This window comes from Halichoerus grypus, chromosome 7 (genome assembly GCF_964656455.1).
Source record: "Halichoerus grypus chromosome 7, mHalGry1.hap1.1, whole genome shotgun sequence".
Lineage (NCBI taxonomy): Eukaryota > Metazoa > Chordata > Mammalia > Carnivora > Phocidae > Halichoerus > Halichoerus grypus.
The window spans coordinates 86385562-86399103 of NC_135718.1; the positions used below are offsets into that span (position 1 = coordinate 86385562).

Here is a 13542-nt window from a genome sequence, read left to right on the forward strand (position 1 = left end):
GCCCCACGTTGGGCTCCCCATTCAGTGGAGAGATTGCTTGAGATTCTCTCTCCCTCTGCCCCTCCCGCCACTCGTGTGCACTCTGTCTCTCTTTTTCAAGTAAATAAATAAATGGAAAAAATAATGCAAATCCTTTTTATTTCCATTGGAGGGGGAGACCCTGGTGCTCACAGACTAAGTGACTTGTTCAGGTCCCTGTGTGCGGAGGGTCAGAGCTGGGACCGGACCCCGCCCCCTGGTTGGCAGAGCGGGGCTGTTTCCGCAGACCCACCCATCACCTCTCTCCATCCCACGCTGTCCTCCAGACACAAGAGGAGCCGCTCAGAGGTGGCTCACAGATGCCAGGTGAGGAGGCTGGTCTCAGGTGGAAGGACCACAGAAGGCCTTGGAAACTGGAGATGTCATCCTGTGCCCGCCACCTTGAGTCTTGGTGGCTACAGCTTAACACCCTTGAGGGTTCTGGGTTGGCACGGTATCATGGTTCTGGTGCTCAAGTGTGTTAGGTGGTGTCATCTGTCCTTTTTCCTGTATCATTTGCCACCATTTGATTATTGAGTGATATCAAAAATTAGATGATCTCCATCCTCTCTTGCTGGTTGCCATGGGGCTTCTCCCGGGCATCTTTCCTCCGCCCGCAGGGAGGGCGGGGCACGTGCCCATGGCCTCAGCCCCGCAGCACCACCCACTGTGTGATGGGGCCAGGAATGCTCATGAACGTTTCCGGGAGGCTTAGAAAACTTTGGGAAATCTCTTTCTCTGAGGAGGCAACATAGAAAGTAGAAGGGAAGGTTGGGATTTGGACAAGCCGGTGGCTTGCACATGTTTTGGACGTGATCCACAATAAGGAATGCAGTGTGACCCAGTGTGCGTGCGCGTGCACGCATGTGTAAATTAAACACACAATAGTCGCCCCACGTGCCCTTCCCCCTCCGCACTCTGATAATTCCGTCCAGTCCAGCCGGTTAGAATAAACGTGAGTTCTGACCGCCTAACTGCATTTGCTCCAGCTGAGGTCATGACCGTCAGGTAGAGACCTTCTGGAAGAAATCGGGTGCCACCTCCACTCCTCTGTCACCTCTCCGTGGGTGAGAAGGAGGCGGCGTCCCTCCGGCGGGGTTGTATCCGTGAAATGCCATCCGCTCACAGGCTCACAGACTTTCCCCACTGCGGTTTCTCAGCGCCAAGCGCCGGGAGCCTGGCCCATAGTCGGTACTTGGCATTACTGTCCGCCCCCCCGCATCCCGCCCCGTCCCACCCAGCTCCGTGGGAGGCGTGCGAGCCACGGAGGGCCCTCTGGTGCTGGCACGGGGCGGCGGACCAAGCCAGCCGTCCCGCCCGCCGTTACGGGGAGAAACACTGCAGAGGCTGCTGCATTCAGCCTCGGCCAAAACTGTGTCGGTAAACTAAGGGTAAGACCCTGGAACAGCACCACGCTGGACCCAAAAGAAATTTTGTTTTGTTTTTTTTTTTTGCAGTCCCACTTGCTAGGAGTTTACCTGATGGAAGGAGTAACATTGAGACTAAGTAGAGGCCCAGAGCCAGCAAGCCTGTCTGTGTGCAGAGCCCGCAAAAAAGGCTGCAGGGCCCAGCATCTCGCACGAGATGCATCTGGGTGCATCTGGGGGAGGCCTCCATGGAAAAGACCCCAGGAGCACATCAGTGACCTGCAAGCGAGTCTGCACGCCATTAACCTCCATAGCCTGTGTACGCACGTCGTCCTCCGTCCACAGATGATGCATTTGAGGCTCCTAACAACGTCAGGGAGACCGAGAGCCCTTATTGCTGAGAAGAAGGCCGTGCGGTAAAAGAGAGGGTTTGGCCCAGCTCTGCTGCCCCCAGCTCTGTGGCCTCTGGCAAGTGACTTCTTCTTGGGCAGTGGGGCCGGTGACCGTACCCGCCGCATGGTGTCTTTGGGAGGATGAAGTGGATTATGATATGGAGGGCTCCGTGAATGCTCGAGAAGGTTTGCTGATATCCTGTGGGGTCCAGGACCCCGAGCAGCAGGAAGACAGAGAAGGGAGGAGTCACCATCCGGGCGGGTGGCCTCCTCGGGGCTCCTCTGAACCCCCAGCCCCTCTCCTCACGTGTTGTCTGGGCATCCCGGGCAGGGCGGAGGAGGTCTGGCTGCAGGGCCTCAGTCCCCCTTTGCCAGCTCTGCCGACCCCAGGGGTGGGGCCGCGGTTCCTCATCCTGCCCCTCGGAGGATGGCAGGTAAACAGAGGCAGGAGGTGGGGATGCAGAGTGGGTGTGATCAGCCTGTCCCTTTTCCTGGAATAACACTCCATAGGGAGAGCCTCCTGCTCATTCCCACTCTTGACCTGCCCGTGTCCTCCCGCCTGGCCCGGCTCTCCCCTCACCCCTCCTCCCAGCACACCTGCCCCCAGGTGCTGGCACCACACTTGGGGGAAGGGTCCTTCCTGCCCCAGGAGCTTGGCAGCCCCTGCCTCTGAAAATGTCTGACCGAGAAGAGGATGTGGAGAGGCACCCTGGCTGCCGACTGACTGGACGCAGGGGTCCAAGTGCATCCCAGCAAGACCGGTCAGCTCACAGGACCGTGAGAAATGGTTAGCGGTCTGAGCCTCCCAGTCTGGGGCCAGTCTGTCCTGCAGAGAAGTGACGGATGGGCGTCTGCATGTTAGCGGAGAAATCTGAGCGTTGGGCCTGGCTGGGGCCTGGCTCTGGAGGTTTACGGGTAGGACGGTAGGACAGATCCCAGAACACCCAGAGTGTAATAGGGCCGGGTGGTCTGTGTATGTCCTTCAGCCCCATTGAGGCTCACAGTGTGGCGGTGCGGTTAGTGGGGGCCTGAAGACGGGCTCCATGGGGGAAGGGCTTCCGGGGAAACCCCAGGGAAGACGAGGGAGCGACGCGGGGCTACGGGGTCTCTGGTTGATGGAACAAACAAAAACCAGAGGAAGGCTGGAGTGCAGGGAACAGTTCTGCCCTGGGGCCCGGCGCCCGTGTGCAAATCCGGGCAAGCCGCGAAGGGCAGGCTCCAACTGCCAGGCACAGCCTGTGCTCCCCCCAGGCAGCAGAGCCCGGGAGCCAGCAGGGAGCCCCGCAAGGGCCTCCGGGCTGTCCCCGCGCATCCTGTGTTCCTCATGAGACCGGGGGCTTTCTGCCTTGTGCTCCCTGGGTGCAGCCGCCGTAAGACAGCGTGTTCCTTCACGAGATGGTCAGCCCAGTGCAGCCCTGAGATGAGGCTAAGGAGAGGCCCAGGTGCTGGAGGCCCAGGCATGCAGGCTCGAAGGGCCACGTGGAGACCCCAGGTGGTCAGGAGCGAAGGGAAGGCTCAGGCCACAGGGAGAGGCAGGGCCGCCGAATGGCTACGTTCCGGCCAGTTTGAATAATGACACCAGCAGGCTGGGGGCTACGCGGGTGTCCTTCCCCGTTCGCCTGGTCCCTGGGCCCGGGATGATCGAGACAGAGGAGTGCCGTGTCCTCGGCTCCGTGTGGTCAGTTTGCAGATCAGAGGCACGTGGAGCCCTCGGCTGACTCCAAGAATTGGCTCCCCAGCCAGAAAGGCATTTTAGGATGTCAGAACATCACATATAAATACAGAAAATCAGAAATGTTTATAATACAGCTTCTCAGCAAAAGGGTGTCCCGCTCTATGATTCCCTGCATCTTGACAGAAACATTCTAGAATTTATCATCACCAAACTTAACAACATAAAAGTGGCAAGTGTCCCAGAAAAACCACCCAGATGATCTCTTACATCATGCATCAGGCTTAAAACCGTGTTACGTGCTGTTTGTCAGTCTAGAAGTTGCATTCCAGTTGATTTGAGTTGTAACACTTCAGAAGGGTGCATTTTGTTGTGAATATGAGCGGCTAATGTTCATCCTGGATTTTTTAAACTGTTTATTTTGAAATAATTTCAGACTTGGAGAAGACATAGGACAAAGAATGTCCATATAGATTTTACTTAGATTCCCTAAATGTTAACATTTTACCACCTGCTTAATCATTTGATCTCTACCTACACACATGCACAGGCATGGACGTACACGAACACGGACATGTGCACACACGGACATGCACACACAGAGACATGCACACACATGGACGTGCACACACACGGACACACACAGACACTCATACATGGACACACACATGGACATGCACACACAGAGACATGCACGCGCACACACAGACGTGCACACACAGAGACGCACACACACGGACATGTGCACACACGGACATGCACACACAGAGACATGCGCACACACAGACGTGCACACACACGGACACACACAGACACTCATACATGGACACACACGGACATGCACACACAGAGACATGCACGCACACACACAGACGTGCACACACAGAGACACGCACACACATGGACATGCACACACAGAGACATGCGCACACACAGACGTGCACACACAGAGACACGCACACACAGAGACATGCACACACACGGACATGCACGCACAGAGACACGCACACACACGGACATGCACACACAGAGATGTGCACACAGAGACATGAGGACACAGACATGCACACAGAAACATGCACACATGGACACACACACACACTCATATGTGGACACGCACACAGACACACACGGACACCCACATACACAGAGACATGCATACGCACACACAGACACACATACACACAAACACACACACGTACACACACAATTATTTTTCTGAAACGTTTGAAAGTATTGAGCTCTCTGTATTTTAGTGTTTATTTCCTAAACACAGGGGCCTTCTCTTACATAACCAGTGCAGTCACAGAAGTAACGAACCAACATTCCTCTGATTTTTCTGGAAGACCGGATTCAAAGTTTCCCAAGTGTCCCCCGCGCATCCTTTCCTAACTCACGATCACGCACTGCGTTTATGTCTGTTTTTATTACAAGTGATGGTCACTTTGGTTGTGTGATCTCAGTGGTGTGCGCCAGATTTCTCCGTTGTGAAGTTAACCTGTTTTTCCTTTCTAATTAGTGAAGGTTTTGTGGGTAAATACTTTGAAACTATGTAAATGGCCTGTTTCTCATGCTTTCTTCTCCTACATTCATCTCTTAGAATGGCTCTAGCCTGACACGGTCACTACTGTGCTGGTTTCCGAGTGGGGTTTTCCACGCCCATCGTCTGTGCTCCTTTTATGACTTGGAAGAGCTTTTCCTCCCCCTTTCTATTAGTTTATGTTGGTATGGATTCATGGGCTCTTTTGTTCTGTTGGATGTAACCCATTGTGATTTTGTGGCTCAAATTGCCGCATGTTTGGCCGGCGGAGCCTCTTGCAGCTGGCCCCTCTGTCCTTTGGCCCTCGTCGTGTCTGCAGCGCCTCCTTGCTTTCTGGTATCACAGGATGCTCCAGGCTTATCGACGCCATCCGTGCCCCAGCCCTGGAACTCTCCATTTCTCCAAGACCTGGTTCTCTGATTGGAAAATGGACTTAGAAATCAAGGTCTAGGGGCGCCTGGGTGGCTCAGTCGGTTGAGCGTCCGACTCTTGGTTTCGGCTCAGGTCATGATCTTGGGGTCGTGGGACTGAGCCCCAAGTCGGGCTCTGTGCTTGGCATAGAATCTGCTTAAGATTCTCTCTCCTTCTCCCTCTGTTTCCCCCACCCAGCCCCCACTCTCTAAAAAAATAAAAAGACAGAGAAAGAAAGGACTGAAGGGCTAGACACTAGGTACGCTCATTGGTTTGCCCTCTCTGGTGTCACCGTTTGCGAGCCTCGTCGGTGAGGAGCTAGGACGTGGCTTACGTACGTGTCCACCGGTACACATCTATGTCCACATCCACGTGTGTGTGCAAGTTCACACTGACCTCCATTCCCCTCCAACACCACACGGGTCACGGGAGCCTCCCCACCTTTTCTTATCTATGGGTTTCTTCTCCAACAGTGAGAAACCTCTCCCACTGTGTGCAATGTGTTTGCTTATCTGCTAGGTGCTAGAACATGGCTACAGGAGTTTTAGAACGGGTGACCCATCCCACTGCGAAAACAAATCACCCTGGAGTACACCATTCATTGACTTAAAATACATCACTCCAAAGTCACTGACGGTAGTTCTGTACTCTGCATCCCTGTCCCCTCTAAGTCTAGTGATTTTGCTCATTTGAAATACTGTTTCTGTTTGTAATTCTATTTTAAATCCCCCATCCCAGTCTGTCATGACCTGAGACACCAACACAATTCTCAAGTCAGAACTACATAGGAAGTGTGCTCAGAGAGGGGCTACCCCCACTGCCACAACCTTTCTACCTCCTCCCATCCCAGGCAACCAATCTCTTTATTTTTTCTGATTGCCCTTCCTGTGTTTGCTTCTTGCACAAATGAGCAGGTACGCATAGTTCCGGCCCTGCTTTCTCACACAAGACAGCCGACCTTGGATACTCTTTATGCTTTGCCTGTTTCGCTCAGCCCTGAGCCCTGGGAGGCGCGGTTCACCAAGGATACAGCTGCACGCCTCCCCAGGGGACCAGCGTGGATGCAAGCATTCTCCAGAAAGTGGCTGCTGGTCTGGGGCTGCTCACTGCCAGAGCGCCCGGTCTGCAGGCCGTCCACACTCGAGCGCCTCCTCAACGGAGGCCAGGGTATCGGGCCACGTGCAGCCAGAGCTACCTGGCGGCCCACCTTGACGTTGCATGAGCCAAGGAGTGGCAGGTTCATGGGCCTGGGGAAGCGCCTGATGTAGAGCCTAGATGCCAAATTTAAACACCAACGTGAAGCAAACACCGACGTGAAGCAACATCGAGAGAGGTGGGAACACAGGTGGCCCAGCTGGAAGATCAGAGGCCCGAGAAACAAGTACCAGTTGAAATGATGCAGGTGGAAATGAGTCTGGTGTTAGTTTTGTTTAGGAACTCCGTTGTGAGGTCTGCTGCACTGGGACATAGGCTCAGAGCATGTGAACTGCACCGTGGGCTGTGTAATGTTGGGGCACCGAGGTCTGCTGGCTCCTGGTGACCGTGACTTGGTGCACTGTGTGTGTGTGTGCGTGCACGTGCACCTGGCTTGGCCAGCTGAGCCCCTTCTGGCGTCTGTCCCCACCCAGGGCACTGGCCCAATGCCACACTGCAGCCCCTGCCCAGATCGGGCCACAGCGGCGGGCTCTGCTGGTCTCCCCCGGGATCCATGCTCGCGCAGAGGAGCGGGCAGGCTAGCTTTGCAGAGGAGGAGGTCTGACCTGCTCAGGGTCACCCAGCTAGTTGTAACCCAGGGACTTCTCACCCATCAGGTGCAGCAAGCTCAGGGCCTGAGGCCCACTTCCAGAGTCTGCAAAAACGTTTTCATTTAAATTTCTCTTAAAGTCAAAAGGAAAATAGAATATACTACTAATAATGAAAGAATGTGTAATAGCAAATCCAGCCTGGGTTCTATTTGTCTCTACAGCAGATGGTTGCAAAATATAATTTTTAATACTTTTTCACGGAGGAGGGCATTCACAAGGGCAAAGTGCGGAGGGCCCGTGCAAGGCACCATGTGCTCCCATGCTGATGGAGCTCAGGCTGCAAGGATTCCACTCTGCACGCAGCGAGCTTTCGGCCCAGGCCAGGCGGGACACTAGACAGTGTGAGCCTCGAAAAGCAGGAAGGTGAGGGTTGTCCGTCGAAGCCACACGTGAAGCTGCATTTGGGGGACCAAGACAGCCGACGAGAAGGGGACGCCCTTCTAGCTCTTTCCTATCCCCGTCCCTTTTGGTGTTGCCAGGAGCCCGAGGGATGGGGTCAAGAGCGCACATGGGAAGGCGGGCCCAGTGCCTGGGAGGCAGTGTGTTTAAATCTACGGTACTCGCTGTGGAGCCTATGAAAGTTTGTAAATGCAGGTAACGTCCCCGTCACAGAATTGTTCGGCTCCCCTGCTGCTGAGGTCGGGTGGGCGAGGCACTCTTCATACACGGCCGGTGTAATTCTGCTCCGGGGTCGGCCGCAGCCTGCCCTGGGGGCCGGGTCTCTCTCTCTCTCGTTCCTTGCTGCGGCTTGAAGCTGTGTGTGCTCACGTGCTCGCGGTTTTGTGTTATACCCCTAGCACGTGGAGCTGAAGGACACTCCACTGGATTCATCTTAGATTATAAACAGAATTCCTGAATTTTTTCCAACTCACTTGTATTGATGCCAGTAGTTTGGGACTACTAAGCATGTGGTCCTAGATGCAAACGTTCATGACAGTTCGAAATGTAGCCCGAAGAATAAGCAGTTATTTGCGGCAAAGCACCAAAATAACCACGTCAGCTGGGCGCCCAGGGGGCTTCTGTGGGGCTTCAGTAAGGCCTGCTGGTGCAGAGGGCACGTGGTCGTTGTGTGACCACACCGGGGCTGGATGGCCCTGCCGCCTGCCGGGCCCTGTCGTCACGCGCTGGCTCTTGGATTGCAGTGTTGGCGCGACCGGGCGACCGGGAAGGGACAGCTGTGCGCTGCCCTCGCCCTGACCGGGCAGGATGGGCAACAGCTCTGACCAGGGAGCCCGATGGCAGGGTGGTGGTGGTGCAGACGCACTGGAGACGGGGGATAACCTTCTGTGACTGCACTCGGGGCCGGGGGGTGAGTGGCTGTGTCGCACGTGCTCACTGCCCTGCCCAGACTCACAGAGCCCCGCGTAGGGAGGGAGGCAGGTGCCACACACAGCCCTTCTCACGCATGCTCCCCGTGGAAGGAGAGCAGGGAGCAGTTGGGGAGCCCGAGCTGGGTCCTGGGCTCCTCTTTCTGTCTGGGTGGTGCGTCCCGGGAGGGGCCTGGGGACACCCCGGGGGAGGGATCAGGTAGCTTTGTTCTCAGTCCAGATTTAGCTTCTAAATTACAGGACGACCTGACCTTTCCACCTGTAAGATGGAAGTTCTGTCAGATTAAGTGAGAAATAAAATGTAACCCACAGGTCAGGGGCGCACGCTGCCCCCTCCAACTCAGCTCCTGCCATTCCATTTGAGGCTGTTTTTCCTCTTATTGCAAATGCAAAGGGGTTCTCTAATGGAGCAAAAAGCCACTCGGTCAGGCGCTGGGTGAGCTCATTCACTCCCTGAGGTCTCGCGGGCCCAGAGAGTGTGACAGATGCGCACAGTCCGTCCACCTGCTGGGTCTGCCCCATTCCGCCGGGTGTCCCTCAGAGAAGACAGGACGCACCCCTGCAGGCAGTCCCTCCTCCTCCTCCTCAGGATCTGGGCTCCAACCCCACGGGTGCAGCTCGCTGGGGGCCTCGGCTCTTGCTCTGAGCCCGCTCGCCGAGGTGCTCCGCTGGGCACGGGAGGGCTCTCGACCCCCAGGAGTCAACTACGGAGGGCTGCACCGCAGCTCCCGGCTGGCTTTGTCCAGTATCAGGGCCCAGGGTTCTTCAAGGTCAAACCACATATCCCGTGGCAGAAACAAAACCTCGCTGGGAGTTCATCGCGATGAGTTCCTAATCCCAGCAGAGAGCGTGCAGCTGTCTTGGGTGGGGACGGCTAATTGGGGTTTTACTGTAAAGAGGAGGGAGGAAAGCCGGGAAATCCTCTCTTCAGTGTTGCCGGTTTCCCCCAGGATGTGGTTTGCAAAGCATCTAGTTGGTAAGGGGCAGCATTTAAGAAATGGGATGCATAAAAACAGCGCAAAGTAGCTGAGCCCCAGAAGCCTCTCTCTGTTCGTCCACTCCCGAAGGGCTTGTGTTTTGGACCAGGACATTGGTTTCTCACCAGGTCCTCCTCAGAAAAGTCTGGAAACCGCACATTGCATTTTACTGTTTCTCAAACTCGGTCTCTGGATCATTCGCATCAGAATTACCCGGAGGCGAACCTGTTCAAATGCAGAGTCCAGATGCCCACGCGCATCTCTGTGGGCTTGGGGTGGTGCGTCCCCTGGTTGGGTTTTATGTTCCTGCACCCCACACGTCTGGAGCTGCCCACCTGAGAGGGCGAAGTCCTGGAAATCTCAAGGGATGTCAGGACCCGCTTCCGGAGCCGCCCGTGTCCCCCCCCCCAGCCCCCCTCAGGCAGCTCCGGCGGCTGGACAGACCACCACGGCCTGCATGGCTTGCACAACAAGCACTGGCTTCTCATTCATTTCTGGATGCCGGGGAGTCCAAGCTCAATGTGCGGGCAGGTGGCTGTCTGCTGGGGACCCTCTTCGTGGTTTGCGGAGGGCCGTCTCCGTGTGGGGTCCTCGAAGGGCAGAGGGGGGCTCTTCCTGGTCTTGGAAGGACGAATCCCCTCCTGGAGGCCCTGCCCCCTCATGCCGTGGTGCTGCGGTTAGGATTCTAACGTGTGGATCTGGGGGGACCCGACATTCGGTCCACAGCAGTCCCCTGTCCTGCAGACACAGGGCTCTGTGTGTTCCCGGGTCCTGCGACACAATGGCCTCCTCACCGGGGGGCCTCAGCAGCCAGCCGGGGCTTCTGGAAACCCAGAAAGTGCGAACTGCATCTCCTTCCAGCCTTGGAACGGAGTTCAGGATGGTCCCCTTCCTTTCGACACCCGTGGCTCTTATTTAGATGCGGACTTCCTGGGAAGACGGACTGAGGCACCCAAACTCCTAGACCCAACGCTCCTCCATCAGCACGTGGGATTTCTGCATCTTTGACCTGCGTGGACATGCCGACCCGACGTGGACTGCGTGAACGGGCCGACCTGATGTCGACCGTGTGGACGTGCCGACCTGACATCGACTGCGTGGACGTGCTGATCCGACGTGGACTGCGTGGACGTGCTGACCCTGTGGACCGTGGACGTGCCGACCTGACGTGGACCGCGTGGATGTGCCGACCCGACGTGGACCGCGTGGATGTGCCGACCCGACATCGACCGCGTGGACGTGCCGATCCGACGTGGACCGCGTGGACGTGCTGACCCCGTGGAGGTGCAGGTCAACCTCGCCCGGGGACCTGCTGGAACCCAGTCCCCTGTCCGGCTCCCTGCTGCCGGCCCCTCCCTGCGTGCAGGCGCCCCCGCGTAAGTCTTTGTCCACTGAACGTTGCAGAGCATGACACGGTGGGTGATGGAGGCTGGTCCTCTTGAGAAGGGGCACCAGGCCTCCCCACGCTTGGCCCTCTCCCACGCCAGGGGACCTGGGAGAGTCCTGTGTAGGTCTTGTCGGTGGAGCATCGTCGTGCGGCTCTTGGCTCTCCCGGAGGAGCCGAGCTTCCCCCAGGCCTCATTTCCCCATGAGGGAGAGTAGCAGGATGTGATTTCCCCGTCTGTGTCTCCAGCAGCACAAGGAAGACCTCAGCCTTATTTAAGACGTCACCAGCTCTTCCTGGAGGTTCTGGGGAGGCGCTCACGAGAACCCGCAGAAGCTGTCTCTTCCTCCCTGGTTGCCCTTGAGGCTTGGAGCCCCCCCAAGGGCCAACACCTGTGTCGGGGGGTGGGACCCACCAAGCTGCCCACCCTCAAGAGGAGGGCGTTGCTGCCTGCCCCGCAGACTTCACGCAGCTGGGGCCGCCCAGTCCCAAGCAGAGGGAGGACAGTGCCCTGCCCCTGTTCTGGTCAGCGTGCCTGCTCCTGGGTGGCAGGGAAGCCCCGGGAACCTGTACCCTCCCTGCAGCAACGGTCCTGAGCCCCAGCCTCTGCACCTGTCCCCCCGGGTCACAGCCTGCAGGCTGTTCCCTCCCTCGCCGGCTCCCTGGGGCAAACAGGTGCCCACGGGTGCCCTACTGCACAGCCCCCAGACAAGACAGGTCTGAGCCCCAGGTTCAGACCTGGCTGGCAGGAGTGGGGACCCTTAGCCGTCTGCGGGCGTCGCATGCATGTCTGTGCTGTCCCTGGGAGGAGCTAACATGCACAGTGAGGGCCTCGCCCGTCCTGGGTACCGTGCACGAGGCCAGCAGGGTGCTCAGTGATGAATGTAGGCAGCGCTGGCCGTGACCAGTGAGACAGGAAGCCTGTGTCCTGAGACAGGAGCGGTGCGAGGCGCCCCACCAGGGTACTCTTGCCATCTCCCCGTAGGAGCACGCGGAGCTCAGCATCTAAACCCAGCTGCCCTGCTGACCTGCGGCACTCTGCCTCCCGCTGAGCCTGTGGAAGGCGTGGGCTGCCGCGAGTGGGAGAACCTGCAGCTTGCCTGCTCACAGTGGCGTAGTTTGTCATAGCAGGTGGGGTCACAGGTGGCTCTGCGGTCCCCCCGGGAGGGCGGTAGGAGGCTGATTTTCCAGCAGGTTCCCTGAATTCCTGTCCACCCTCCACCAAGCCCTTCTCCGCTGAGACCAGAGGGACCTTCTCAAGGGGACAATTCTGATCGTGTCCCTCCGGGGGCCTTTAGATGCTTCCTGTGACCCCCAGGCCCCACCAAGTCACAGTGTCAGTGTGGGAGTTAATGGTGGGGTCTCGGTCCACGTGCAGGAGTGCAGCTGGGAGACCCGTCGGCGGGGCTGGGTCGGGGGGGCTGCTCGTGATGGGTCTCTCTCCGGTCCTTCTCCCCTGCCACGGGGCTGAAGGTTCCCGGGAAGGTCAGCAGACCTGCAGGTGAGTGTTGGGGGCGACCGTGCCGAGGCCACCCTCCGCCCAGGCGGCTGCAAAGTCCCACCTGGGCCCCGGGAGGCCGGGACCCCACCTCCCCAGGGCGGGTTGTCCACAAACTCGCAGACCTGCTTCTTCACCTCCACAGTGGCCCTTGGTGTTCTAGTTATGTGTCTGGGTTCGACACCAAAGCACGAAGTTGTGATTAGTCCCCGGAATGACTCCTAGCGGAAAATATTTGGAGTTCTCTGGAGACTTAGGGTGACAGGTGGGGCCTCCCCTGCCCCCCTCGGTGGGAGCATTTCCTGAGTGGGGAGGAAGAAACTTGCCTTCCCTCTGAGTGATCTGCTTTGTCATGTTGAACGGCTGATGTTTTTGGCGCTTTTGTCCTTCGCCCCGGAAGCGTTCCTAACTCCTGCGGGAGCAGATGTGCCATAGACCCAGGGCCAGAGGGAGTGGTGGAGCTGCTGAAGGTCGGCCCGATGGAGGGCTGGCGTCCGGAAGCCGAAAGCCGGCTGGGGGTCGAGGCCACCAAGGAGCAGGGACAGCGGTCCGTCCTCTCTGGTGGCTGGGCGCCATTACCTGTGCGGGCCCGGGACTGTGTGCAGAGCGGCAATGGGAAGGCTATGGGCCGGCCCTGGTGGACACGATTAAGCCTCGGGGTGTCCACGATGTGGGAGACTGTCTCACCCCCTCTGTGGCGTGCAGGGTCTTAGCGGGCTAGCCGGGTGCTGTGAGCGGAGTCCTACTCACTGAGATTGCCCCGGGGGGCCAGGCAGGGTCAAGGGGCATCCGGCTCCTTAAAATACTGTGCAGCACCTTCCAAGGGGGCGAGGGCTGGGGGGGGCACTGGGAGCAGCACAGGTGTGGCCTGCCCTCCTGGAACTTTGACTCAGCTTGGGGAGACGGATCATAAATTACTGCCCTATCCATAAACATGTATTTCAGCAGTCATAAATCATGCCGTCCTGAGAGTGACTGGGCGGGGGGCCCAGGGTGTCGGGAAGTTCTTTCTGGGAAGGCCTCTTGGAGGCCAAGTCTTCTGAGCTGAGACCTGGAGAATTTGAGGGGCTGGCACAGGGCGCACACAGAGCCCCGAGCCGGGAGGGAGGCGGGCCCTGAAGCCTGCGGTGCAGGAGGAGAGGCCGGAGGC

At 57.8% G+C, this 13542-nt stretch overlaps 1 protein-coding gene across 2 annotated transcripts in view; it reads left to right on the top strand.

Annotated features, from left to right (window-relative positions):
- Window positions 1–13542, top strand: part of CNIH3 (cornichon family AMPA receptor auxiliary protein 3) — a 305955-nt gene that overhangs the window by 256854 nt on the left and 35559 nt on the right. Inside the window, exon 8 of one of the 2 annotated variants that reach the window (XM_078077831.1) lies at window positions 1476–2358. The exons of the other annotated variant lie outside the window; for it this stretch is intronic. Within the exon in view, the coding sequence (XP_077933957.1) occupies window positions 1476–1488 (13 nt within the window). The 3' untranslated portion in view covers window positions 1489–2358. Of the gene's footprint in view, window positions 1–1475; window positions 2359–13542 lie in introns of those variants that run through there. 2 annotated transcript variants of the gene reach the window in all.